Source organism: Herpailurus yagouaroundi, unplaced genomic scaffold (assembly GCF_014898765.1).
Source record: "Herpailurus yagouaroundi ecotype Mexico unplaced genomic scaffold, PumYag 197, whole genome shotgun sequence".
Taxonomy (NCBI): Eukaryota; Metazoa; Chordata; class Mammalia; order Carnivora; family Felidae; genus Herpailurus; species Herpailurus yagouaroundi.
The window spans coordinates 137,340-164,312 of record NW_024412428.1 but is presented as its reverse complement, the minus strand read 5'-3'; the positions used below and the strand labels follow the sequence as shown (position 1 = coordinate 164,312).

Here is a 26,973-nt window from a genome sequence, read left to right as displayed (position 1 = left end):
AAATAAACATTGTTTTGTTCACCATATCATGTAGTTATTAGATTTCCTAAATACATTGAGCACATACTATGGCAATACTAGAGAGTTTCTGACTGACTCCTAATAAACACTGGGGATACAGCTGGTCTGGGGAAACTGACCTGTCCATTTTAGATGGTCAGAGGAGGATTCTCTAAGGAGATAGCTGATACCTGAATGATCAGAAGAGGGGACGTGCAAAGTTGGAGGTGTTGAAGGTGAATCCAGTTCAAGCTGAGAGGATTATCATTTATGGCAAGGAGGAGGAGAATGTGGCTCGAATTAAGTGAACAAGGCAAAGGTGATTCTTAACCCTTTTTTCTCCCCCCCCGCCCCCCAGCTGACCCCCCCCCCATGAAATTTTAACACAGCTGTTCATGTCCTGTAAATTATGTTATGTCCATGCTTTTATACATGAAAAGGGATTTTTGCCTTCCCCTACTCCCACCTTCAACTGATTTTCTCCCTCTGGGAATAATACTGCCCCACTGAGTATGCAAGATGTAGACCAGGGTATGCCATAGTAAATAGTTGAGGTCTTTTCTTTTTTCTTTCCTTTCCTTTCCTTTCCTTTCCTTTCCTTTCCTTTCCTTTCCTTTCCTTTCCTTTTCTCTTTTCTCTTTTCTCTTTTCTCTTTTCTCTTTTCTCTTCTTTTCTCTTTTTTCTTTTTTCTCTTTTCTTTTCTTTTCTTTTCTTTTCTTTTTTCTTTTCTTTTCTTTTCTTTTCTTTTCTTTTCTTTTCTTTTCTTTTCTTTTCTCTTTTCTCTTTTCTCTTCTCTTTTCTTTTCTTTTCTTTTCTTTTCTTTTCTTTTCTTTTCTTTTCTTTTCTTTTCTTTTCTTTTCTTTTCTCTCTTTTCTTTCATAAAGATTTTATTTTTAAGTAATCTCTACACTCATCATGGGGCTTAAACTCAAAATCCTGAGATCAAGAGTTGCGTGCTCCGCTGACTGAACTAACCAAGTGCCCCTTGGGGTTTTTTTTCTTGATGAGATAATTATGAAGGCTTGGATCAGGCAGTGACATGATCTAGTTTATGTTTTAGAAAAGAATTTTGCTACTCATGAAGACTTAACTGAAGGAGAGCCAGAATAAAAGCAGGCAAGTGAATTAAACCAGTAAGGAGAGGTGAAAAGTAATGGCTTGGTCTACGAAGATTTTTTTTTTTAAAGTTTATTTTGAGAGAGACAGAGCCGGGACGGGGGGCAGAGAGAGAGAGAGGGAGAGAGAGAATCCCAAGCAGGCTCTGCACTGTCAGCGTGGAGCCAGATGGAGGGGTTGAACCTATGAACCGGGAGATCGTGTTCTGAGCTGAAATCAAAGAGTTGAACACCTAATTGACCAAGCCACCCAGGTGCTCCAAAGATGATTATTAGAGATAAGGAAGAGGAGGGAGAGCAAACGGAGAGAGAGAGAATAAATGGATGTAGCATTAGTGGTCATAAGGTATATGTTGATCAAAGCTTGGCGAACAACGCCCTCTGAGACACAAAGGGAGGTTGCCTATAGAACCCACTGAAATGAAGAAAATGGCTCTTGGGAAATGAGGAACTTGTCTGATTTAAAAAAAAATTTAGGGGCTCCTGGGTGGCTCAGTCGGTTAAGTGTCTTCGGCTCAGGTCATGTTCTCACAGTCCGTGAGTTCAAGCCCCGTGTCTGGCTCTGTGGTGACAGCTCAGAGCCTGGAGCCTGCTTCAGATTCTGTGTCTCCCTTTCTCTCTGACCTTCCCCCGTTCATGCTCTGTCTCTCTCTCTCTCTCAAAAATAAACGTTAAAAAAAAATTAAAAAAATATTTAATGTTTATTTTATTTTTGAGAGAGAGTGGGGGAGGGGCAGAGAGGGAGAGAGGGAGAGAGAGAGGGAGACAGAATCTAAAGCAGGCTCCGGGCTCTGAGGTGTCAGCACAGAGCCCGACGCAGGGCTCAAATTCACGGATCGCAAGATCATGACCTGAGGTGAAGTTGGACGCTGAACCAACTGAGCCACCCAGGTGCCCCAAAACTTGTCTGATTTTTAACCTTGTTATCATTTGGAATTTATTTCTTAGTCATTTGTGTATAAGTAGATGATCACACACGCAGTTTAGAATGGGCAAAACTCCAGATTTATTTCAACTTTCTATTTTTTTCTCAGTAGGAATGTGCCCCCCATATTGTGTACCTTCCCATTCCAGACTTTTTACTGGGAAATCAGCTTAAAAGCCTGCCTGTTCTTCCATGTTCTGAGTACTGGTGGTTATTAGTACATGGCTATTTTCAGTTAAATTCTCATTGTTTGTTAGAAGTAAATGGTTCTAATCTAATTGACAATTCTTGGACCCTCCAAGATCCTGAGGGGGACCTATTGTGAATTCCCTGAGGCAGAAGCACTCTCATATTTAGGTGCTTATTGCAATTTGTTGAATCAGTGAACCGGCAATATTTCCAAGATCATACTGGAAGGTATTGGCAGAACCCAAATGAGATTTTATACCACACAGCGTTTGTCTCAAAATTGAGTGTAATGAATGCAAAATTACTGGGAATTTTTTTTTTCACTTCTTACAGTTTATTTAGAGAGAGTGTGTGCAAGTGGGAGGAACAGAAAGAGAATCAATGTCCAACAGGATCCCACCACCAGCACAAAGCCATGGAGGACTCAAACTCCTCAACCATGAGATGACTTGAGCCCAAATCTGACACTTAACAAACTGAGCCATCCAGGCACCCCTGGGAATGTTTTAATAAGCCCTGATGGTGACTGAAAATGGGAAATAACATAGCATAGATGGTCTTAAAAAGAGACTGCAGGGAGTTCTGAGGTTTGCACACCATTCAGATGCTGTTTCTCCTTGCCAAGGGGAGGCATGAAGTCCTTGTGGGCTCTGATGAAAGACTGCATCTGGAGCTTTTGCTGATTGATGGGAGTATGTTGCATTTACAAATGATGCAGAGACACAAAAAGTATGAGAAGTGAGATTTATGACTATTATGTTTTTTTATGCTTTTTGTGTTTTCTGTTGTGTTTCTACAGCCCAATTTCTCAAACCTAGTGGTAATCATTAAAACAGGAAATTTTGTGCATTTTTAAAATGTGACCCCCCCCCCCCAATTTTTTTTATATCTCTCATCTGTTTTTAGACTTTACAGTCTCTTTTTTTAGAACATGTGTTGGTTATCTTGTGTCCAAGACAAGGTATTAAGACATTTGACCACCTTAATGTATTTTCGTATAAACGCGGTTTTGACGGTACCCTTCTAATCCAGCATCGTGTTCCCACGAGGAGGAGTTGCTGGCTGGAGCACTAACATGGAAGTAGAAACCTGACTGATGTTCCTCATCTTGGGGCACCACTGGTTTAGTTTAGCACCCGTTCTCTACCCTTTATTTAAATAAATTTAAATAGATAAAACATTACAGTGCAGATTACACTTACTTGATGTTTAAGTAGTTTCTCTCCAGTATAACATTGTGATATCATTCACTGCATATGAACATACCACTTTTTTTTTTTACTAAAAAAAAAGTTTTTTTAACATTTATTCATTTTTGAGAGAGCAGGAGCAGGGGAGGGGCAGAGAGAGAGGGAGACACAGAATCTGAAACGGGCTCCAGGCTCCCAGCTGTCAGCACAGAGCCCAACACGGGGCTTGAACCCACAAACCGTGAGAACATGACCTGAGCTAAAGTCGGACGCTTCACCGACTGAGCCACCCAGGTGCCCCAATACCATTTTATTTTTGAGAGAGAGAACGTGCATGTGCATACATGAGTTGGGGAGGGGCAGAGAGATAGGGAGACGGATCCATCCAAGCAGGCCGTGTGCTGTCAGCGCAGAGCTTGATGTGGGGCTTGACCTTTGGAACTGCAAGATAGTGACCTGAAGTTGGGTTCTTAACCAACTGAGCTACCCAGGTGTCCCTCACATGTTATCTTCAAAGCAGGTAACATTGTTATTTTATGTGGATGTAAGTATATGGTGAAAAATAAAAACTGTTGAATGTCATTTGGTAATTCATTTCCAGTGCCATTTCGTTATAAATGAATGTGGTTCATACATTAAATAAACAGGTTCTTTGTGCAGTAATGTATGTGAAATATTCAACTTTTAAAGAACTAAGAAACCATACAGGTAAGTTCATAACTATCTTGAACTAAAAATGCAATTTATTACTGTACTCCCACTTGTTTTTAAAAACTTAACCCTGGGTTTGCCTGGCTGGCTCAGTCTATAGAGCATATGACTCTTTTTTTTTCCCCCCAATATATGAAGTTTATTGTCAAATTGGTTTCCATACAACACCCAGTGCTCATCCCAAAAGGTGCCCTCCTCAATACCCATCACCCACCCTCCCCTCCCTCCCACCCCCCATCAACCCTCAGTTTGTTCTCAGTTTTTAAGAGTCTCTTATGCTTTGGCTCTCTTCCACTCTAACCTCTTTTTTTTTTTTTTTTTCCCTTCCCCTCCCCCATGGGTTTCTGTTAAGTTTCTCAGGATCCACATAAGAGTGAAACCATATGGTATCTGTCTTTCTCTGTGGAGCATAGAACTCTTGATCTCAGAGTTTTGAGATCAAGCCCCAGGTTGGGTGTAGAGATTACTTAAAAAAAAAAAAAATCCTAAAAAAACTTAACCTTGATTATGCAATGATCAAGGATATGTTTTCTTTGGCTTTTTTAGGGGAGAGGTGCTTGAGAAATCTCAGGTCATCACAAGAGGATACTGCTTTTTAAATTTTTTTTATTATTTTAATGTTTATTTTTGAGAGACAGAGTGCGAGTAGAGGAGGGGCAGAGAGAGAGGGAGACAGATCTGAAGCAGGTCCACAGGCTGTGACCTGTCAGCGGCAGAACCTGATGTGGGGCTTGAACCCACAAACCACAAGATGAAGACCTGAGTTGACGTTGGTCTCTTAACGGACTGAGCTGCCCAGGGACCCCCCTCCGTCTGCCCCTCCCCCCTTTGTTTTGATTGAAACGCCTTTGTAGGAATTTGTGGACAAAATTAAGTTTGGAAATTTTCAGTGGTATCTTTCAGTCACAAGCCATTGTTGACCTCATGACAATTGCCTTGAAAATATGTATGGGTCTGGGACCTTGAAACTGAGTTGTAACTTTTCTTAGAAGTCATTAATTACGTATGATAAAAGTCATCACATTTTTCACTTTTTTAAAAAAATTTTTGAGACAGGGAGGGGCGCCTGGGTGGCTCAGTCGGTTGAGCGGCCGACTTCGGCTCAGGTCATGATCTTGTGGTCTGTGAGTTCGAGCCCCGCGTTGGGCTCTGTGCTGACAGCTCAGAGCCTGGAGCCTGTTTCAGATTCTGTATCTCCCTCTCTCTGACCCTCCTCCATTCATGCTCTGTCTCTCTCTGTCTCAAAATTAAATAAACGTTGAAAAAAAATAAATTTTTAAGACGGGGAGAGAGTGCATATGTGAGCTGGGGAGGGGCAGAGAGAGAGGGAGACAGAATCCCAAGCAGGCTCTCTGCTGTCTGTGCAGAGCCCATCATGGGGCTGGAATCCAGGAACCATGAGGTCATGACCTGAGCTGAAATCAAGGATCTGCCACTTAACTGACTAAGCCACCCAGGCACCCCTAAAAGTCATCATCAAGTACTTTATTAGATTTCATATGAGTCTTTGCTGAATTTTATATTTCTTTGATAACTACAGTAAATGTTATGACTGTTGGAGAAAAAGACTGTGTATCAATAAATTATTTTCCTGAAATACCTAGTTGTCCTCAATAAGGCTGAAAAAAAAATCTTTATTTTGTAAATATTTTCTAGATTTCAATATTATTTAATATTTAGAAATGATGATTCTTACCTACTCAAGACCTTATTTTATTTTGTTTTTTTGTTTTTGTTTTTGATTTTTAATTTTGAGAGCAAGAGCAAATGTGAGTGGAGAAGGGGCAGATAGAGGGGAAGGGGCAGATAGAGGGAGAATCCCAAGCAGGCTCCACACTGTCAGCAGAGCCTGATGCAGGGCTCGAACCCATGAACCATGAGGTCATGACCTGAGCTGAAATCAAGAGTCAGACATTTAACCAAGTGAGCCACCCAGATACCCTTATTTATTAATTTTGAGTTGCTATATGAACTTTAGTTTTTTTCTGATTCTTTAATTTAAAAAAATTTAAAATCCTGTGGTGCCTGGCTGGATCAGTTGGTGAAGTGTGTGGCTGTTGATCTCAGGGTTATGATTTTGCGCCCCACGTTGGGTATAGAGATTACTTACAAAAATAAAATCTTTGGGGAAAAAAACCTTAAAATCGTGCTTTTTAAAAATTTGGAATAGCCTGTCATTTAAATTTGTGAATTTTATTTGGTTTGACAGCCTTAATTTTCATAAACTTTGTATCTTAGGAGCTCCTTTCCAGTCGGTACATCCTGCATCACAGGCAACCACTGTTTTGTTTTGATCACAATAGATTAGTTTTGCTTGTTTTTGAACTTCATGTAAATGGAATCATAGAATGTATACCCTTTGCCTCTGGCTTCTTTCATTCAACATAGTGCTTTTGAGATTCATCTGTGTTGTTGCAGGTGTCAGCAGTTGGTTCTGTCTTATTGCCGCATAGCGTACCATGAAGTGACTATGCCACATTTTGTTTGTCCAGTCTGCTACTGATATATTCTTGGGTTAGATTCCAGTTTGGGTTGTAATGAATAAAGCTGCTGTGAACATTCAGACTTCTCATTTTTCTGGGAGGAAATATCTGGGAGTGGGATTGCGGAGTATCGTGGATATGTATGTTTCTTAGAAACTGCTAATTTTCCAAAGTGTCTGTCCTACGTCAGTGCACGTGATTCCTGTCCCGTACTGCATCCTTGCCAACACTCAGTATTGTCAAGTTGTGTTAGTGTTAGCCATAGAGTGAGTGTGTAGAGGTATATCCGTGTAGTTTTAATTTACGCTTTCCTAGTAACTTCGGATGTTGAGTAACTTTTCACACTTCTTGGTCATTTGGGTATGTTTTTGTGTGTCATACCCTTATTACTGTTTGTACAGTAGCCCTTCCCCCCACTTTATCTAAGGGAGACACTTTGTAAAAGGCGAAAGAATTATGCGATCTGAAGAGAAACCAGAGCATAAGGGAGACACTTTGAAGAACCCAGGTGGATGCCTGGAGCTGTGGATACTACCAAACCTTACAGATAACTGTTTTTTCCTAATATACGTAACTATGATAAGGCTTAATTTATAAGTTAGGCACAGTGGGAGATTAATAACAGTAACTAATAAAATAGAACAACTTAAGTAATTGTCAAAATGTCTTACTGTACTGTCACCTTTCTCTTGCTGATGTGACATGCCTATGTGATGAGATGAAGTGTGGTGAAGTAGTATTAGGCTACTGTTGACCTGACAAAACATTAAGAAAGGACCGTCTGCTTCCAGATATCCACTGACTGTAGGTAACCAAAACTGGTAAAAACGAAACCGTGGGTAAGGGGGGACTGTTGTAACTAGGTTGTGTGGTTTCATCACTATCTGTGTAAAAAAACCATAGGGATCTTTATTAGAATTCTGGAAAGCCAGATGATGTTGGGAATCCAAAATTGGATGTTCATATTATGGATTTTTGCTTTTTGTAAAATATCGGCTGGAAGATAGAAATTATATAATTGAGCTTTTATCATGATATCTCGCTGCTAACTTGGGTAGAAGAAATAGGGTTTGATGAAAAAAATCAAAGCCCTCAGTTTGCTATGTTTTATTGCCAATTTTCAACTCAACAAGAGGTGAGAATTTAAAATGTTGAGAAACTTCTTAAAAAGTTTATTTACTTATTTTGAGAGACACAGAGAGAGAGAGGCACAGAGAGAATCCCAAGCAGGCTCCATGCCGACAGTACAGAGTTTGTTGTGGGGCTCAGTCTCATGAATCGTGAGATTATGACCTGAGCTGAGATCAAGAGTTGGATGCCCAGGTGCCCCTAAAATGGTAAGAAACTTTTTGTCATTGTCATTCCAATTAATTCAGTTAACTGAAACTATTCAGTTATATCATTTGTTCATCAGTCGAAATTGTATTCCATTAGAAAGAGTGAATTTGTGTAAGTAGTATTATTTTAGAGATTTGCTGTTTTCATGGGCATTTTCTCAAGTTTCTTTGGGAGATGGCTTTTGGATTTTTGGCCTAATCTTTCTGGTATATTATTCACTTAATCACACACTATTTCCCTATACTCTTTGAAGTTATATTCTTTGTTGCTTAAAGAGAATCTATTAACATTCAAATAAAATTACTTAGTAAAGAATATGCTACATATTTTCACTGTTGTGAATTGCCTGTAATAATAGCATTTGGCTTATTTATTGCTTCAGTGACTGGTATTGTGGTCTGTGTCTTTGTCATGAAGGCCAAGGGTCAGATTCAGTTGTGAGCACTATGCCGTGTAAGCTGTCTCTGATGGTGATGTTCGATAACGTGGCTGTCCCCCTCTCCTCCGTACCTGCAAACTTCGGAACACAGGTTCCTTTAGGGTTTGATACCATGGGAATCTACTTCAGAGGACATCGTTACCTAATTTTAGGTTGATTTCTGGCAAGGTGTTTTCAACACGAGCCATTAAAGTCCTGTCTTGGGTATTTACAGTTTGTTGTAATTTGAATAGTCTTGCTCAGCCTCCATGCTTGCTGAAGTATAACCTATATTTTAAACCTCCCTTTCTTAGAACATTACTTCTATTGTAGCTTATATATTAAATAATGCAAACTACATGTAATGTGTGGATGAGAGTAGGGTTGAGTACTCAGTGGGAAAGGATACCTTCTTTCACTCAAAGAGGAGAGAGTCATTGTTACCTAGTTGACTGTTAAGAATGGGCCTTCTGTAGATCTTTAATGTTTTATTCTTTAAGAAAAATCATCAGAAAAGCATACATGATATTACTGGATGCTTACATTTCTGACTATGAAAGGTATTAGGGTGTGGTCAGAGGAGCTATGTTTCACTCTTAATCCATGTTTTGGCAAGTCAAACATGAACTTCTATGTAGTTCTTATCCAGTTTTATCCTGAATAAAAATAGACCACTTTCGTCCAAAGTGGTGTCTTGTTACAGTGATGCTTAAGATTTCAGTTATAGGAGACCTTTTCTTTTAATGTAATTGTTGGCTGCTTCTCCTCCCTCCAATATTTGACAGTATCGCTTTGATAGAGACACTGTTCTTCAGCATCGGAATTATGTGTGTCACCTTTCTAGGACTTTACAGATTTTAAATCCAAAGTATCTGTATCATGGAATGGATGTACACGTCCATTGGCTCACTGTGATTCTTTCATTGATGTTGATTATAATCCAGTGTACAATAAACCTGGTCACTTCTTTGTAAGACCACGTCTTTAACCAGAATGCTAGTGATTTTGAATATTGAATTCAGATATTAAGCCACCATCTTATTTATTTTTTTATTTTAATGGAATTAATTCTATATTTATTTTTAGTTTAACTTAATTAATTTAATTTAATTTATTTTGAGATAGTGTGAGCAGGGGAGGGGCAGAGAGAGAGAGAAGGCTTCAGAAGCCAGGGTCTGCACTGTCAGCACAGAGCCTGACAGTGGGACTCAGACCCATGAATTGTGAGATCATGACCTGAGCCAGAACCAAGAATTGGATGCTCCACTGATTGAGCCACCCAGGCGCTCTTAAGCCACCTTTTTAAAGACTAGATATTGGCGACTAAACTTGGATAATTCTAGAGATTATCTTTCCAGGTTTCAATATATGTGATGAATGCTTTGTAAATTGCAGGTTCACATTTTTGAGAAGTTGAGAAGACAGTTATTTTTAGCAGTCCTTGTGTCATTAAGAATTAGTAATCCAGGAGAGCTGGAGTGGCTCAGTTGGTTAAGCATCCAATGTTGGCTCAGGTCATGGTCTCACGGTTCAAGAGTTTGAGCCCCATGTCAGGCTCTGTGTTGACAGCTCAGAACCTGGAGCCTGCTTCCGATTCTGGGTCTCCCTGTCTCTCTCTGCCCCTCCGCTCCTCGTGCTCTGATTCTTTTTAAAAAATAAATGAGCATTAAAAAAAAAATTAGTAACCCAGTTGTGCAGTTTGGTTTATGGTTCCATTCTTCTTGTCAGCCTTAATTTTACTAAAGGAAATACAATGGTAGAAGTGTGCATATATAACCAATTTAAGAATGCTTTAATGACTTCACAGTTACCTAAGATTATGTGTAGAATGCTACTTGCAGGTGGAAATATATATAAAAGATAATTTCTTGTTGATTTGTGGCATGTGTTGTTTGAAAAAATATTTAAGGTTTTATAACTTGGACCATGGGGTCCTGCTGGATCATTTGGAATCCCCTTAAATTTACATGCAGAATTTTGTGTACATATTTTTTTACATGCAGATTTTGGGAGCAGTTTCATATTCCATCCAGTTTTCAGGTGAAATTGAGACCCAAATGGGTTTTGAAAACAATATTAATTTAGGGTAGTTATTTCCAGTGTTTTGGGGTCATGTACCCTAACAGTTAAAAAAAATTGAGTGCCAATTTGTGTATTTCTAAGCTGTAATAGTGTAGTATTGTGTATAACATTTCAGGTATGTTATAAAATACATTTTATAAGGATGAGATAATGTATCTAAAACTGTATTCCAATGAAAAATCTGGGGTTAATGTTCTGTGTTTGGAGAATGTTGGTTCAAGGGATTATTAGGGTCGGTTGAGTCTTTTTCTGATGGAGCACAAGAGGTATATTTGTGTGCCTTGCCCAAGTACAAGTAGAATAAAATGTTGCAAATTAGAGTAGGAATCAGTATCCTGTGTAGGATTCTGGATTATAAAATTTCAGGCAGTGGTATGCTGAGGGATCAACCATGCAAACAAGAGGGCCTGCCTACCGAAATAAAAAGGAAGGATTTAGCAAACTAGGCTCTCAATATCTTAAAATTATTAGCAGGTTTGGAAACTCAAGGTGTAGGATTTAGTAGTGATTAATGCCAAGACATAAAATTGAGTTGAATTTTAAGTCTGTTGATGTTCTTCGAGGAAGTGAATTATTCAAAGGAAGATCTTTACTGAGTGGGAACCGATTACGGTTAAGAACTTTAAGAAAATGATTTAACACTTCTTTTTATTGATCATTGAAACTGGCCAAATTTGATTTTTATTTCTAGGAGGGTGAAAGAAAACATGGATGAAGCTGCCTGAATATCGGCTTCTGGCATGAATCAAGTTCAGAGACTAGGAAATGCTGGTGTCAGATTTCCTTTCAGGTCAGTCAATGTCCGTTAAAACAACGTTCCTTGCTTCTTAGTTTCCTTAGTCCTACTTCCTGGTGCTGCCTGCGGACCTCCGGAACGGATGTGAAGGATAGTTTGTAGTAGAAGCTGAAACCTCTGCTCCTCCGCGGTCCTACGGGATCTGCAGGGGCACCGCCCTTTTATCTGAGCAGTCAGAGGCGATTTTTAACTCCACATTTGCCCTCGTCTTTCCTCACTGGTTGGTATACTGACTTGTCCTTAGGTAAAACTGAACTAAGAGTAGAGATAAAATATTAAACAGGTCTTATTTACTAAGAAAGAAGTTCCCTCCTGGGTTTTAGTGATCCTAAGTCTAGAATTTTAGTCTTATGTTCCTTGTAAAGTGTGTAAATCTTTGTTAAAAATCTTATTTATTTTTATTTTAGAGAGCACAAGTTGGGGAGGGGGCGGGGAAGGGGGGGGAGAGAGGGAGAGAAAGAAAGAAAGAAAGAAAGAATAGATCAGGCATGCTGAGCGTGGAGCTGGTCTCAGGGTTCAACCCCATGACCTGATCCTGATCATGACCTGAGCCAAAATCAAGAATCAGACGCTCAACTGACTGAGCAACTCAGGCGCCCCGGAAAGTGTGTAATCTCAGAAATGGTGGATTTTTTTATTTAAAAATAAATAAATAAATAAAAAAATTTTTTAATGTTTGTTTTTGAGAGAGAAAGCACAAGCAGGGGAGAGGCAGAGAGAGAGGGAGACACAGAATCCAGAGCAGGCTCCAGGCTCTGAGCTGTCAGCACAGAGCCTGATGCAGGGCTCCAACTCACAAACTGTGAGATCGTGACCTGAGCTGAAGTCGGACGCTTAACCGACTGAGCCACCCAGGTGCCCCTCAGAAATGGTTTAATATCATAAATTCAGATCAGTACTAGGGATACCAGCTCCATTTCTCCCTTGCTGCTCTTTCTACCCTTTTAAAAGGCAGCAAATTTTCTATTTTATAGCAACATTTGCATTGGGACTTAAAAAAGCATTATTTTTTTATTTATTTACTTGAGAGAGAATCCCAAGCAGGGCCCATGCTATCCACGCAGAGCCTGATGCAGGGCTCTATCCCACAGACTGCGAGGTCGTGACCCGAGCTGAGATCAAGAGTTGGACGTTCGACTGACTGAGCCACCTAGGCACCCCTACATCGTGACTTACTATGACAGAATTCTGTTGATGGTAAAATGTCATCCTAATAGCTCCAGAAAGTATTGTTTTAAGGTTATTTCTTTTCCAACCACTTTATCTGGTGGCGATAAAGGAGCTCCTCTGTTTTTGCTACAAGGGTTGTCCTGGGGACCAGCAGCACCAGCCTTAAGGGTTTCTCTTGGCAGTGCAGAATCTCAACGCACAGCTGACCACATCAACCAGACTACCCACTGAAACAAGATCTCAGGAGATCTGAGCACACATTGTGTCAGAGGCTCTGGCATATAAGGAAACCTGGAGAAACTTCCCCCTTTTAAAGTATCTGATGCCCATGAATACAAAAATGTGACAGCTCTGGTTTGTGTTCTTTTATCCAGCTCTAGGAAATTAACTTTGGTTAGTAATTCTCAAAGCTGGCCCTTTAGACCAGTGTCGTTCTCCTCCGGGATCAAGAATGCACATTCTCAGGTCCACCTACTGAATGTAAACTTGAGGGTTGGGATCCAGCAAAACAAGATTCTTTATTTTTAAGAGCTCTGTAGGTAGGGGTGCCTGGCTTGCTCAGTCAGTAGAGCGTGCGACTCTTGATCTCTGGAGTTGTGAGTTCCAGCCTCACACTGAGTGTAGAGAATCCAGGGGGTGGGGAGGGAATGATAAAAGCCATCCAGGTAAATTGTGGTTTCTACTATTTACAAAATTAGAATCCCTTTTGAAATTAGAGAATTACTTTGTAAATATCCTTTAGACCTTTTGTTGGTATTAAATTTTCAGACTTCTTTGTGAATCCTTTACTTAAAATTTGAAGAAGTAACCTCAGAATGTACGGGTAAGGGGAAAAAATTTAAGATACATAGGCTGACTGTGGCACAGATCAAAGCTGTGGCATTATGTGGCCAGCGGAGAGAGATCTTACAGGCTTGTCAAGTGAATTTGTCATTGGAACTTGAGGATTTTGAAGTTAATTTTGGTAAGAGATGAATAGTGTTTTTATTTGAAGTAACTGCTTTTTATTACAGATTTTATAGTCAGCAAAAACAGAGTGATTCATTTCAGGAAGATAATTAACTCAAAGTTTTGGAAGTTAACAAAATGCAGGAATTTTATTAAAAATTGGATTATCTTCAGGTTATCCTTTGAAACAGTGGTTCTCATGTTTTCAAGGTATAGCAGAACCCTCTGGAGGCTTATTAGAATACAGACCCCACTGTTTGTGATTTAGAAGGCCTGAGAATTTTCATTTCTAACAGCTGGTGTTGCTCTGCCATGGGGACTACATTTTCTTTGTTTTTTATAACAGAAAATACACTACAGATATTAATTCCTGTTTGCTAATAAAGAATTTGTCTTTTTTTCCAGGTCATCTTGTGGGAGAAATGCTTTTAAAGTCAGAGGAGAAACAGCCAGAAAACAGAGATTTCATTTGTGAATTTATTACTCCATATAAACAACTTATGAATAATCGTTAACACTTGACATTATGCCTCATGGACAAATTTTCCGTGGTTAAAATATCTGGAATGGTGCAAACTTCCACTTTCATTCAGGTGTTCTAAGAGTTCTTGCTGGCTGACGTTGCAAAGTAGTGTGGTAGTAGCCTACAAATACAGAATGACAAACTCTCCTTTCAATTCGCTATAAATGGGAACTGTTAGAGGGATTTTTTTTGGCATCCCCTCTAGCCTGCAATTTGGGGTCAGTCCCCAAGATAAGGGGCTACTCATGAAATCTGGCACTGTTGTGAGAAAAATCACGTTTTACTAAAGCCATGTATATATATTTAAGCCCAAAGAAAGCAAAGAGTATGAGGGAAATAGTGTGTTGTAGAATAATGAAAAATTAATTTCTTCCAAGTTAAACTGATATGCAGTATTAGGGTTAGATTCCAGCTGGGGTTCTTGGGGGCTCTGGATGTCGGCAGAGGACTATTTCTGGATTTTAATTTGGTCCTTATTTGTGCCTCCTCACTGTAATTAGATTTAGCTTACTAGTAACACTTTTCTTTACTTGGAAGTAGATGTGAGGCCTAGAAATCCCAGTTTGGTCTGAAAGGAGATTTATCTGCAAGTCTGCACAGAGAAGAGGAAAGCCGTATGGATCCTGTGAGTGGTTCTCTGCGTTTACTTAGCCAATAAAGTTTAAAACAGTTTTAGGAGTTTATATAGTATTTGGGCTATGAAACATGAACTGTATGAAATGTTAAATTTTTCAGAATTATTTCACAAGTCACTTTTTGACAATTCTGGCGTATGTATCCTCCTTTTCCTTGGTCTTTGCTAATCAGTGATCCTAAATGACCTATTCTCGGAGTGAAAGCAAACTAACTGTGGTCCAACATTTGCATAGTGTTAGGTATTAGAAGTTTCTCTTTGGTACTAACCATTGCGGAGAAAAGCCCGTATAATGTGTTTTCCGCTACAGCCATGCTTATTAGAGTGGGCCAGATACGAATGATATAGAAGTTCACGGAGTCATCCAATTAGGATGTCCTCACTGCCATATGCACCAGAAAAGAGTAAAGACTGAGGGTGATTTTTTTCTAAGATAAAATTGAAGTAAAAATGTGGCCTGTGTGCTTTTCAGTGATGATGTACTTAGTGATATCACCCACGGCCCAGATGATAAAGTTTAGTTATATATTCTGTGTTGTATATACTAAGAAGATTGCTTTGGTTTTGACCTGCAGTACCTAAGCAGGTCTGTAAACCTTTTGGTTAAGCTGCCGCTTGAGAATTGCTTTGTTTTCCAGAGAAGCCAAGGCTCACACTTTGTACATACTTTATTTGAATAATCAAAGCAGCATTATTAATATCTGACGGAATTATTAGCTGCCTCATCACAGAACCAGCAAGAAACCACTCTCCCAAGTGCGAGTCTCAAGACAATTCAAGTCTCCTTCACCCTTAAGAAACCAAAGTGGACAAGTGTGCTTTTCATTTGGCTCCAGAGAAGCTATAGCTGAGGCGCCGGGGGGACTCAGTCAGTGAAGCATCTGCTCTTGATCTCGGCTCAGGTCATGATCTCCCCGTTCGTGAGTCTGAGCCCCGTGTCTGTCAGCGCAGAGCCTGCTTGGGAGTGTCCCTCCATCTCTCTGCCCCTCCCTCTCTCTCAAAAGAACAACAACAAAGGTGTAATTTAGAGCAAAATGTATTAAGTTGTGTGGCTGTACCTTCCATTCCTGGTAGACACAACTGTTTGCACATCTGGCACAAAGCTGAGATGGACAACTCAAAGGTGGTGTTACTCCAAGTAAGCTCAAACTTTGTCTTCCTTCCCTGACCCCGCTTCTGTCAAAAGAACTTGCCACTTTTCCTATAATTAAGTTTCATCTGTTAAAGATTTTTTTTTTTTTTTTCTCCTTGCTGACTTCTAACAGCTTTCATCCTTCTGAGCCTAAACTCCTACTGAAGGAACTACTCGTCGTTCTCCTTGGTTTCTAGCCTGGCCTTACCTCTTGGATCAACAGCACATCACCTTGTAATAATGTGTGCTTATAAAGATGATGATGGAGATCTTCAGCATGATTTTGACAGAACAGATTTTCTTTAAAAACCCATATCTCTTAGTGTGTATTAGATTAAGGTACTGTCTCCCTTGCTGTTCCTGACCTATCCACTGCTGCTCGGTCTTGTGATTTTTCTAGAAAGTACTAGACACAGTACTAGTGCATGATTCAATATAGCTGAAAAAATTCCAATCCCAGCTGTCATTTAGTTAAAAATATTACACATTAGTATCCACCTTGAAGTCTTGAGACTTGAGATACAAAGAAAACAGACCAACATTGTGGTATTTTATTGAGAAAACTGTAGGAAAAGGCCGTTTTAGTGCTGTAAAGTAAAAACGGCTCTCTCAAATATCTGTACAATGTGGTCAAATATGTGACCTTTTGAAATTTTCATGAAAATTGTAATTCAAACAATTATAAAACCAATCAGGAACTAAATAATTTTGTACATCTCTGTAGTCCAGATGGACTTTGACTTACTAGTTTGCCAAATATTTCTTAAGAGAATTTAACACCTGTGGGGAATCTGTAGAGACGATAGCTCTTCACATGAGGCCCAGTGTGGCGGACAAACCTCAGCTGCCTTCCCAGCGTTCGTAACGAGGGCACAAGATCTGCTTTTTAAAAATTACTTGATGGATTCTAAGAACAAGGATAAAAGTTAGTTTGTGAGTCGTATCTTCTTTTATCTTTTCCCGGAATAAAGGGTAACTGCAAATACAAAAAGTTGTCACCTCCAATTCAGGACCTATGGCAACTGCAGATTAGACCTCACACCGCCTCCCTCGAACCTGCCTACCAAGTCAGAGAAGTCATCCTTCGAGGCCAGCAAATTCGCCCCTTACTTAGTGCTTGGCATATACAGACTTGTTTTTAATGCAGAAATTCACCAGGGCTAGTAGAAAATTTCAAGTTAGAAAAGAGACTTTTAATTTTCTTAAATAATTCTATATACCATTCCACATTGTGGAAAAACCGAAGTATGCAGTCTGGAGACAACATCGAGATTTGAGAACACTGGCACAAATACATCTCTATTTCAGAATATATTAGAACCCCCACGTCCCATCTTACAGCCCGTAACAGATACCCAGCCCGAAACTGCAAGAGGTTTACAGATGAAACTTCAAATCTGGAGGTGTTAGCTGTGCCAGGGTCCTAAAACAGGTCTGGAAAGGACTCCGTCCCGACTCTGTTCCGTCACTGCAGCTGCACCCTGTATGCGCCTATCAGCAACTTCACCTGTTGAAAGAAAAGAGGCAACGTAGCAGCACCAACACCTCTGCCGAGGCCCCCTTTCTTAGAGGAGGGAAAACACACACACACACGCGCGCGAGCGTGCGCGCGGCAGAAAGTTCTTATTTGGCAATGGTCTCAAATTGATTATCAATTCAAGTGTTAGGTTATCACTTTTAATAAATCCAAGTGCTTAAAGTTATAGTAAATAACTACCACTTATTACATAGACTTTTTTGGTTCATCTTCATTTTACAAAGAAATGTTTAGTGAGCAGCCTATGTTTAGTGAGCAGCCTATGAGACATACATATGGCCATTAAATAACAGCCTAGAATACAACTCCGGCTGCTCCGTACTGGAGAGATGCATTCTTCTCATCTTTCCACACAATTTATGACACACAATTATGTCTAACACATTGTATGTTTTTTTTTTTTTCCCCTTTAAGTAGGCTTCACATCCAGCGTGCCGCCCAATGTGGGGCTTGTGAACTCACGACCATTGGATGCTTAGGGACACCTGGGTAGCTTTGTTGGTTGAGCACCTACTTCGGCTCACGTCATGATCTCACGGTTCGTGAGACTGAGCCCCACATTGGGCTTGCTGCTGGAATAGCAATGTGAGTAGTTGCACTAAATGTGAGGAAAGGATTGTCACCTTGGCAGAAGGCGCTTCCGTCAACCTTATGAAGAGTTTATTGAGGCCTGTAGCAGGGCTGAACGAGTAAACAAAATGGCTATCCTAGAGAGAAAGACCACAGTCAGTGTTTCCTCAAACTTCTACGTCTAAGAGTATCACTGTAGCTTAAGAGAACAAAAACCTTTCAGACTCCCAGTGATAGAAGAGAATACCAGTTTTGTATTTTAATTTATATAAAGCAATTTCCTGTGACTACTTTCCCCTTGATTTATTAAAAAGATACAAATGACAAAGCTTAAGATTTATCTGCAAAAAAACAATACTCAGATAAATCTTTAGGATTAGCACGTATCCAGCCATATAGAGCGTGAGTGTTAAAAAATCTTCATAACCAGTTAATTTTGCTGAATTCAGCCTAAGGAAAGAATTCTACCTGTGGAAAAGGAAACATACACAAAGATTCTTCAAGACCATTTTTTTATGTTAAAAAATGTATATAGCCACTAATACATTTGTTATTATAAAGCAAAATTACAGTACAATGGTTGCCTAAAGCTCAGCCTCAGTACACCCATGTTATACTAGTGGTTGTGTTTCTGGGTATTTGAAGAACAGAATACTTTTAAGATTTCCAAATTTTTCTTTAAGTGAATGTTTGTAATTATAACGGTGGGAAAAGGCAGAGTATTTTAAAATCAGTATGTTTCTTCTACCTTAAGAATTTCTAAGACGTGATAAATGTAACTTAAGGCATATATATCAAACATTTAGAAATCCAGACTTACATTGACAAAATGTGGGACAATTTTACTTTATGATTATAGGTTATTGCCTCATTTCCAAGTGGTTTACTAAATTAAAATTAACGTACTTTATTAAAACAGCAATTTAAACGTCATCTGTGCTTCTGGATCAGAAGAATGTGCTTTTCAGTAACGAACTACAGAAAATCTTACCAGAAAAACCGGAAGTTGAAATTTATCATTTAACACTACAGCTTGCACACTACACGGTCCACAGAGCCGAGCAATTACTTCTTTACCCAAAAAGTTTGCATGGAAAATAAACAGCAGGATGCCAGAGCCTGAATAAGGGAGATGTAAACACAGATTTTAATACCACTCCTAACATGGCCACCTTTCAGCTCAGAGGGAGATGCACCCCGTACAAGTTGGAAGCGGTCCCCAGAATGCGCCTGGGTGGAGCAGCACCCCACCCGGTGCCCATTCACACCAAATCATCAGTCCTCCAATTTCAAAACTTGGCATTAGAAAAAATTTTTTAAAAGTTTATTTATTTTGAGAGAGAGACAGAGGGGGAGAGAGAATTCCAAAGGCTCTGTGCCCAACCTGGGGCTCAAACTCATGAACCATGAGCTCACGACCTGAACCGAAAGCAAGAGTCAGATGCTTAACTGAGCCACCCAGGTGTCCCTCCCAGCACTTTTCAAACCACAGATCCCTTTTATTTTCTGTCTAATGCCTACTGAGAACTCATGAATCAAAATTTTAAAAATACGCTTTTCTACATAACAGTTTTTGGTCTAAAAAAGTAGCGGTATTTATAATTTGCAGCTGAATACATATTCATGTCCATGGAATGCAAATGTCCATGGAAGCAAACTTCTGTGGTGGCTGTTTCTGGGTGTGGGTTTGAATGATTGTCCATTTTCTTCCACATGGTATTTGGCTCTTTCCAGATTTTTCGGTTAATACCCAAACTTATTCTAGGCGGGGGGAGGAACATGAGGTTTGAAGCTTTCATTGAATATCCGAACTGTACCGCATGACTCATTTCTTTGAACATAAGCCATAGTTTCCAGTATAACAGAAAATAGGCGTATGAACTCATGACCCTTCTGGTAAGCCACTTTCAGGACAAAAAAAAAAAACAATGGTCCAGAACAATTCTATACTTCATAAAAGAGACCCCAAGGAACCATCTGTCCTGATCCCAGGGAAAGAAGGACACACAGAGCCCCTGGCCCTCTTACCTTTCCTTTCAAGCTGTTTAAGGTCTGACATCCTGGTTTTGCTCTCTAGCTTTAAAATGCAACCCCCCACTCACCTGAGTGCTGAGGTTCAAAAGAAGAGAAGGCCTACAGTCTTTTTCCCATCAACTCCACTATCAAAGAGTTGAGTATTTATTACTGACTGCACCGAAAAGGAGGGTGGTGACTCTTCAAAATGGCCCGAATGGGGGCACGTGGTCAATAGGGAAAATCCTATCCGAAAATCTTTCATTCAGGTGCTGTTTATTCTGACCAAAAGGAGATCTAAGGGAGGTGTGTTTATTTGCTCTCCTCTGACAAATACTTGAATTTCACAGAAGAAAATGACACAGGGGACTCTAATCAGTTTGCCAGCAGTTGTTTTGTGGTATCGATATAAACATTTTCTCCAGCCGAACTAGGTGTTGAACAATTACAGTCTCCTCAAGAGCCCAAGGTCAGTGTTTCTCAGGGCTGAGTGTGCTCCTAAATGGAGACTTCACCAGGGTGTGGACTGAGGGTCAGGTCTGGGCGGGGCCTGAGAGTCTTGCATCTCTCACGGGCTAGCGAGGGGCAGGAAAACCTATCAGGATCTTCGGTCTGAGGACGACGAGGCATCTTTGAGATTTTGGAAACAGAAAATTTCTGTTGGCTGCAGATGTTGCGCATGTGCAGAAAAGAGCCCTCAGTAACCCTAAGGCAGTCCTGGTGCTCTGGGGCCCATGAGTTACGCATGCTGGGAGACGCCGGGCTCAACTCACCCATCCCTGCACCCCAACCCCCAACCTGGTGCTCGCCACCCAGCAATGCGAACTAACCGTCTGGACAGTGGAAACCACAAATGATTCTTCAGTGTCCAGGTCACTAAACACAGGTGTTATGAATAGATGTCTTTTCATGGTATGAAATTTTCATGGCTATATTTTAATTAAATTTCCATTAAGGAATCCATACGATTTATTTTATTAATTTAAAAAAATTTTTAAGTTATTTATCTTGAGAGAGACCTAGCATGAGTGGGGGAGGGGCAGAGAGAGAGTGAGAGAGAATCCTAAGCAGGCTCCGTGCTGTCAGCACAGAGCCCGGCGTAATGCTCTAAGTCATGAAACCACGAGATAATGACCTAAGCCAAAACCAGAGTTGGACGCTTAACTGATTGAGCCACGCAGGTGCCCCTGAATACATATTTTTTAAATGGATGTTTTTATTTTTTTTAACAGAAAAGGAAAAGCCCAGCTTCCTACTTTCAGGCAGAGACAGTGTTCTCTCCATTTAAACATGTGGTGTCCCAGTGTCCCATAGAAGGCCATGCCATGGTCATGGTCTTGCCTGCAAAGCAGCTGTTAAGCAGAGCCTAGGAAGCAGAACTGAAGTTTCCATCTCTCGGTACTCAACTTTACGATGAGCCAAGACACTGGCTTATTCAGGAGAAACATTCACTCTGGGCTTAGAATCCTGAAGCTAACTAAATTTTAATAAAACTCAATTAAAAAAAAAAAAACGTATAACTAGGGGTGCGTGGGTGGTTCAGTTGGTTAAGTGCTGACTTGATTTCGGCTCAGGTTCTGATCTCACAGTTCATGGGTTCAAGCCCCACATTGGGCTCTGCACTGCCAGACGGGGGCCTGCTTGGGATTCTCTCGCTCTCTCTCTCTGCCCCTCCCCTGCTTGTGCACGCACGCACTCTCTCTCAAAATAAATAAACACTAAAAAAAGAAAAAACCAAACAAGTACAATTATTAAGACCCAACTTCCAGACTGTGTGTGTGTGTGTGTGTGTGTGTGTGTGAGAGAGAGAGAAATGGTTTTATTAAAGTACGGGGACAGGACCTGTGGGCAGAAAGAGCTGCCCCAACTTCCGTACTTTTTAAACAAGTGCTAACACAGTGCTCTGTGGGTCCCTCCAGGTCACCTAGGATGGTGGGTACCAACTGGGTTTCTCTCTGCCAGAGTAGCCCTGCTGTTAACCATTTGGCAGAATTATTACACACACTGGGACTCTGTTCAAGTTATGTTCACAGAAAGAGGTCTACACTGTTTAAAAATTAGTTACAGTGTCCCTTTTCAAACTGAGAGAAAACACAGGCTTACCTTCTGGTATGTTCTGTGGGGGTTTATAATTGAAATCCGTTGAAAAATCTGGCCCCTCACAGAGACGGTGACATGCTATTGGGAAGATTGGTTCTAACAGAGCAAGACGTGCCTCAAAGTAGTCCCTTATTGTTTCTTCTGCTACTCTTGAAAGTCTAACAAAAAAGAATAGACTTGTTAATATTGACGTAGAAAATAACCATGAGTCACAGTATCATCAAACTGTTCAATACCGGTGAGGCCTTCCCAAATCAACTTAAAAAAAAACAAACGTTAACTTCCTACTCATTGTTCCCTCTCTGCACTTCTCTTTAGCACTCGGCATCTGACACACTATGTATGTGTCTTATGTCTGTGCTGTCACATGGAAATTCAGGCTGTAAGAGAGCAAATCTTTCTCCCTCACTGCTGTCTCCATCTTCCCAGTCTTCTGAATAGTTCCTGGTACACGGACAGCACTCAGGACTTATTTGTCTATGAAAATGAGAATTCTATTAATAAATTCAAAAACTGCCACACACACACACACACACACACGCCTTGTTATAGTACTTAGTTTAGAAAGCAGTCGAATGAACTGAGAAGTGCTAATTCAGAAAATATTTTTAAACGACTCATTTGGTTTGCCCAGGACATTCTGGTTTTAGGAGGAGAAGTCCGGTGTGCTGGATCACAGACACACAAAAATTACCAGCTGGGGAAGGCTTCCGGCAAAGGCCGCCGATGTCGGCAGACTCACCACGCACATGCCCTTTCGTTCTGTTTTTTGTCTCTCGTCTGAAATTTACCTTACTTGCTGCTTAGGATATTGATACTGGAATTGGAGGAACTATCGTGCAGGCACGAAGATCCGAGTCACACCCTGAGCGTGGCTGGCGGTGGAGGAGAGAGGGGAAGAGTGGCCATTCCTGCCGAAGGCTGCCTACCCCCGGACTTCCTGTTACATGAACAATAAACACCTTACTTGTGTTACCTACTGTTTGTGACTGTTTGTGAAGTTTCTGTTATGTGTTGCCAAAATAATTAAGTGAAAAAGCTACCGAATGACTTGCATGAACTTTTAATTAGAATAAAATGATTTAGAATTCACTTAAAAAGAGGTGCCTAGGTGGCTCAGCTGGATGAGCATCTAACTCTCGATTCTGGCTCGGGTCACGATACCAGTCTTGTGGAATCAAGCCCAGGGTTGGACTCCGTGCTGAGCATGGAGCCTGCTTAAGATTCTCTCTCTCTTCCCCACTTGTCCTCTCTCTAACAAAGAAAAATAATACTAATAATTCGCTTGAAAAAGAATGATCTTGAAAGGATAAACTGGGGTATATCCAGACAATGCGATACTATTCAGTAAAACAAGAAATGTGCTATCAAGCCATCAGACACGGAGGACGGAGGTGGCTATGTTTTTATAGCGTTATTTACAACAGTCAGATTTTGGAAGCGGCCCAACTCTTGGTCCATCGACTGATGAATAAAGATGTGGAATACATATACAATGTAATGTTATTCAGTCATAAAAAAGAACGATGTCTTGTCACTTGCAGCCACATAGGTGGAGCAAGAGAGCATTACGCTAAGTGAAGTCAGAGAAAAAGACAAATACCATACGATTTCACTCGTGTGGAACTGAAGAAACAAAACCAAGGAAAAATGAAGACACAAACCAAAAAACACCTTCTTAACTACAGAGAACGAAGTGTGGTGGCCAGAGGGGAGGCTGGTAGGGGGAAGGCTGAAACAGGTGACCGGGAAAAAGCGTACACTCGTCACGGAGGGGCACCGGGTTTGCCGGGTCACTACACCGTCCACCTGAAGCCAGTGTGACCCTGTATGTCAACTATACTGGAGTTCAAACAAACGAGCGAACATTAAAAAAAAAAAAGGCATGGAAGGATCTTCGATGCCTACTACTATGAGAAAGAAGCCATCTGAAGAAGGCAAGCATCAGGATTACAACTGCATGACATTCTGGAAAAAGCAAAACTAGAGAGAAAGTAAAAAGACGAGTGGTTGCCAGGGGTCAGGGGGTAGGAAGGGATAAGCAGGACAGAGGATGTTCAGGGCAGTGGCACTCTGAATGACACCAATGGTGGGTACATGTCATTACAATGTGTTAAAACCCCAAGCTGCACAACACCAAGGTGAACCCTCAGATAAACCAGGGGGTTTGGACGAGAACAGTCCATGCAGGTTCACTGGGTTCGTGGAGACACCACTCTGGCGACAGAAGTTGGCGGGGAAGTTGTGCATGTGTGGAAACAGAGGGTATTTAGGAACCTCTGGGCTTTCGGCTCAACTTCACCGTGACTTAAAACTGCTCTACAAATTATGTCTATTAAAAAAGCAACAACTACAGCTTACGCAGTTTTGAGAAAATGTCCGTAAGCCAAATTGCAAGCATAATTAAGGTTTTAAGGAGTTACTCCTAGGCAAGACTGTGTTAAGTTTAAAAGTCTGAGGACCTCAAGGACTTGCGGAAAAACAACTCATATGGCACTTACTAAACGTATGAGCTTTTGAGAACAGAAACCTGGCAGGACTTCCACGCGACAATCTTTTCCCGTTCCACACCTCTAACGATGACGTGTCCAAGACGACTCTGTGACTGAACCATGGCACATTCACGCACACTTACGTCTCTAAATGATTCTTCAGCAAGTCGTACACCAACACGTTGTTGCACTGCTTCGCAAAATGCAGGGCACTATTTTGGTGCTTTGACAAAATATTGCAGTCAGCTCCACATTCAATTACAAGTCGTACGATATCAGAATTTCCTCTTTTACAGGCCTATGACAGGAAAAAAGGAGTAGTAATCACTTAACTGCAAAATAAGAGAACTACCCAGCAGTGTGTGTCCCCTTCTCCACACGTGAGCCCAGGTGTTCTTCGAGAAGAGGACAGAAGGTCGGGGGGGTGGGGGGGGGAGAACACGGTTATCAGGTCTCACCCACGGTTACAAACTGTGACATCAACGACAGGTGGCATATGCTCCTTTTAGTCCGCGAACGGTACCGAAATCTGTGCTACGTTCAATCTCCTCCCTGACTCCTGGGGAAATGGGCAAGTCTGAGAAAGGTACTTCTGCCCCAAGACAGAACAAACACCAGGCCTTTCTAAGCTCTGGCGTGCTCCACTCTTCGGACCAAGTCCTGTGCCCTAGCAGCCGATACCTTAGCACCCAGACAAGTGAGATCCTCTTGGGAATCTCCAAGGGAGCTCTCTTAGCATCACAAAGTAATTTCACGATTTTCCTAGGAGCTGCTTTAAAGGAGACTAATTAAGCACAGATACAAATCTGAATCCAGCAAATCTAAGATGGAGCTGGATGCAGTTCAAAGACCATTTCTAGAGTAAAAAGACCTACATCCAGGCTCTCTCCTGTCTCTGTTACTTACCGGCTTTGTGACTTCAAGTAAATCCCTTAATTCTGAGTCTCACTGTTTCCACTTGTCAAGAGGGGATAACGGTACTTCTGCCTCACGACACTGAGGCTGAAATTAAAATAATATATTGTACACAGATGTACAATGGAATCCTACTTGGCAATGAGAAAGAATGAAATACGGCCTTTTGTAGCAACGTGGATGGAACTGGAGAGTGTTATGCTAAGTGAAGTAAGTCATACAGAGAGAGATACCGTATGTTTTCACTCTTATGTGGAAGGGGAAGGGAAAAAAAAAGTTACATTGAGGGAAGGAGGCAAACCATAAGAGACTCTTAAGAACTGAGAATAAACTGAGGGTTGATGCAGATGGGGGAAGGGAACGTGGCTGGTGGGCACTGAGGAGGGCACCTGTTGGGATGAGCACTGGGTGTGGTACGGAAACCAATTTGACAATATGGTTCGATATTAAAATATACGTAATATATATTGTACGTGGAACAGGGCCAAGCCGGTAAGCTTTCCCACAGGAACAATGCCATCTCGTGTGCTACTGAGCATGCGGGACAGCATTTCTACAGAGCAGGTGTCTGAGCCGTGTAATCGCTAGGTCAAAGGGCATGCATCTAGTGACAGATCTGACAAATGCCCTTCAAAAGCATGTAGCCCTGTGGTTCCCACTGGGGTGGTTTTGCCCCCGGGGGAATTCAGGCAACTGACGGAGACATTGCTGGTTGTTACACCTGAGGGTGGGCACTATGTCACCTGGCGCAGAGGCCAGGGATGCTGCGACACATCCTACAAGCGATCCGGCCCGCAATGTCAGTAGCAGGAAGGGCGAGAGGCCCCTGCTGGGACCAGGTGTATGCCCAACATTAGGGGGTGAGAATGCGCTTTCTCCACACCCTCACATTCTGGTAATGATCAAGTTCATACGTTATTTCTGAGATGAAAGGTTTTTTATTTTGTTTTAAACATTTCTGAAAATCTTTCCCCAGGTTTATTTCTTCTAATTCTCACATTCAATAAAACCAATTTAATATACTAAATCTAAGTAAAGCTTAAACAATAGGTGCCCCCCCAAACCCAACACAAACAAAAACCAAAGCAAACCAAAAAAATAAAAACCAAAATTAAAGACATTTATAGGCAGTCTAATTTAGACAACAGTTTATTACGTATGCTTAAGCTCCTCTCTGGGAAGAGACAAGAAACCATCCCTCGACCTCTTCCCCTCTGGGCACTGCCTTCCTCCTTTTCAGACCAACTCCTAAGTGCCAGCTACATCCAGCACCCACCTTCCCAGCCCCTGCAAGCCCACATCCCTCAAACCCAATACAAACTCTGCCCAGATGAGGGCGCCAACACCCTCTGCAGTGCTAACCCCCAAGGGCAATTTCTCCCTTTCTCCCAATTTCTCAGCCCATTGTTCTTTGGCATCTCTGCCCCACAGATGCTTCGGGCCAGCTCACTCAGGATACCTCTCCCTCCCGATCTTCCTCTTCCTCTGGTCTTTCCTATGTGGCTGCCTTCTCTGACCGTTCTTTCCCTTCCAAATCTCAGTGGTGACCCAACTCTCAGCCTAGGGCTGTAATCATGTTGTCTACACAGATGAACCCGAATCTGAATATAGAGCCCACACCCTTCTCCTGAGCAAAAGATCACAATGTGAAACATCTGAGCATTTTCAGCTCAAATGCAACCCCACTCCCAT

At 41.2% G+C, this 26,973-nt stretch overlaps 2 protein-coding genes across 6 annotated transcripts in view; one reads left to right on the top strand and one right to left on the bottom strand.

Moving 5' to 3' along the window:
- PSPC1 (paraspeckle component 1) overlaps nucleotides 1–17,357 on the top strand; it is a 108,245-nt gene extending 90,888 nt beyond the window's left edge. For both annotated transcript variants that reach the window (XR_005782237.1, XR_005782236.1), the window contains 2 exons: nucleotides 11,143–11,241; nucleotides 13,771–17,357. The gene's annotated coding sequence lies outside the window, so the exon portion shown is untranslated. The remainder of the gene's footprint in view (nucleotides 1–11,142; nucleotides 11,242–13,770) is intronic.
- The window catches only part of MPHOSPH8 (M-phase phosphoprotein 8), a 54,270-nt gene continuing 43,038 nt past the window's right edge, over nucleotides 15,742–26,973 (bottom strand). For 3 of the 4 annotated variants that reach the window (XM_040447953.1, XM_040447954.1, XM_040447955.1), the window contains 5 exons: nucleotides 24,510–24,664; nucleotides 21,878–22,032; nucleotides 18,753–18,880; nucleotides 17,815–17,898; nucleotides 15,742–17,161 (listed from right to left, as the gene is read on the bottom strand). In XM_040447953.1, the coding sequence (XP_040303887.1) occupies nucleotides 17,120–17,161; nucleotides 17,815–17,898; nucleotides 18,753–18,880; nucleotides 21,878–22,032; nucleotides 24,510–24,664 (564 nt within the window). In that variant the 3' untranslated portion in view covers nucleotides 15,742–17,119. The other variant, XM_040447956.1, reaches the window with a different exon arrangement.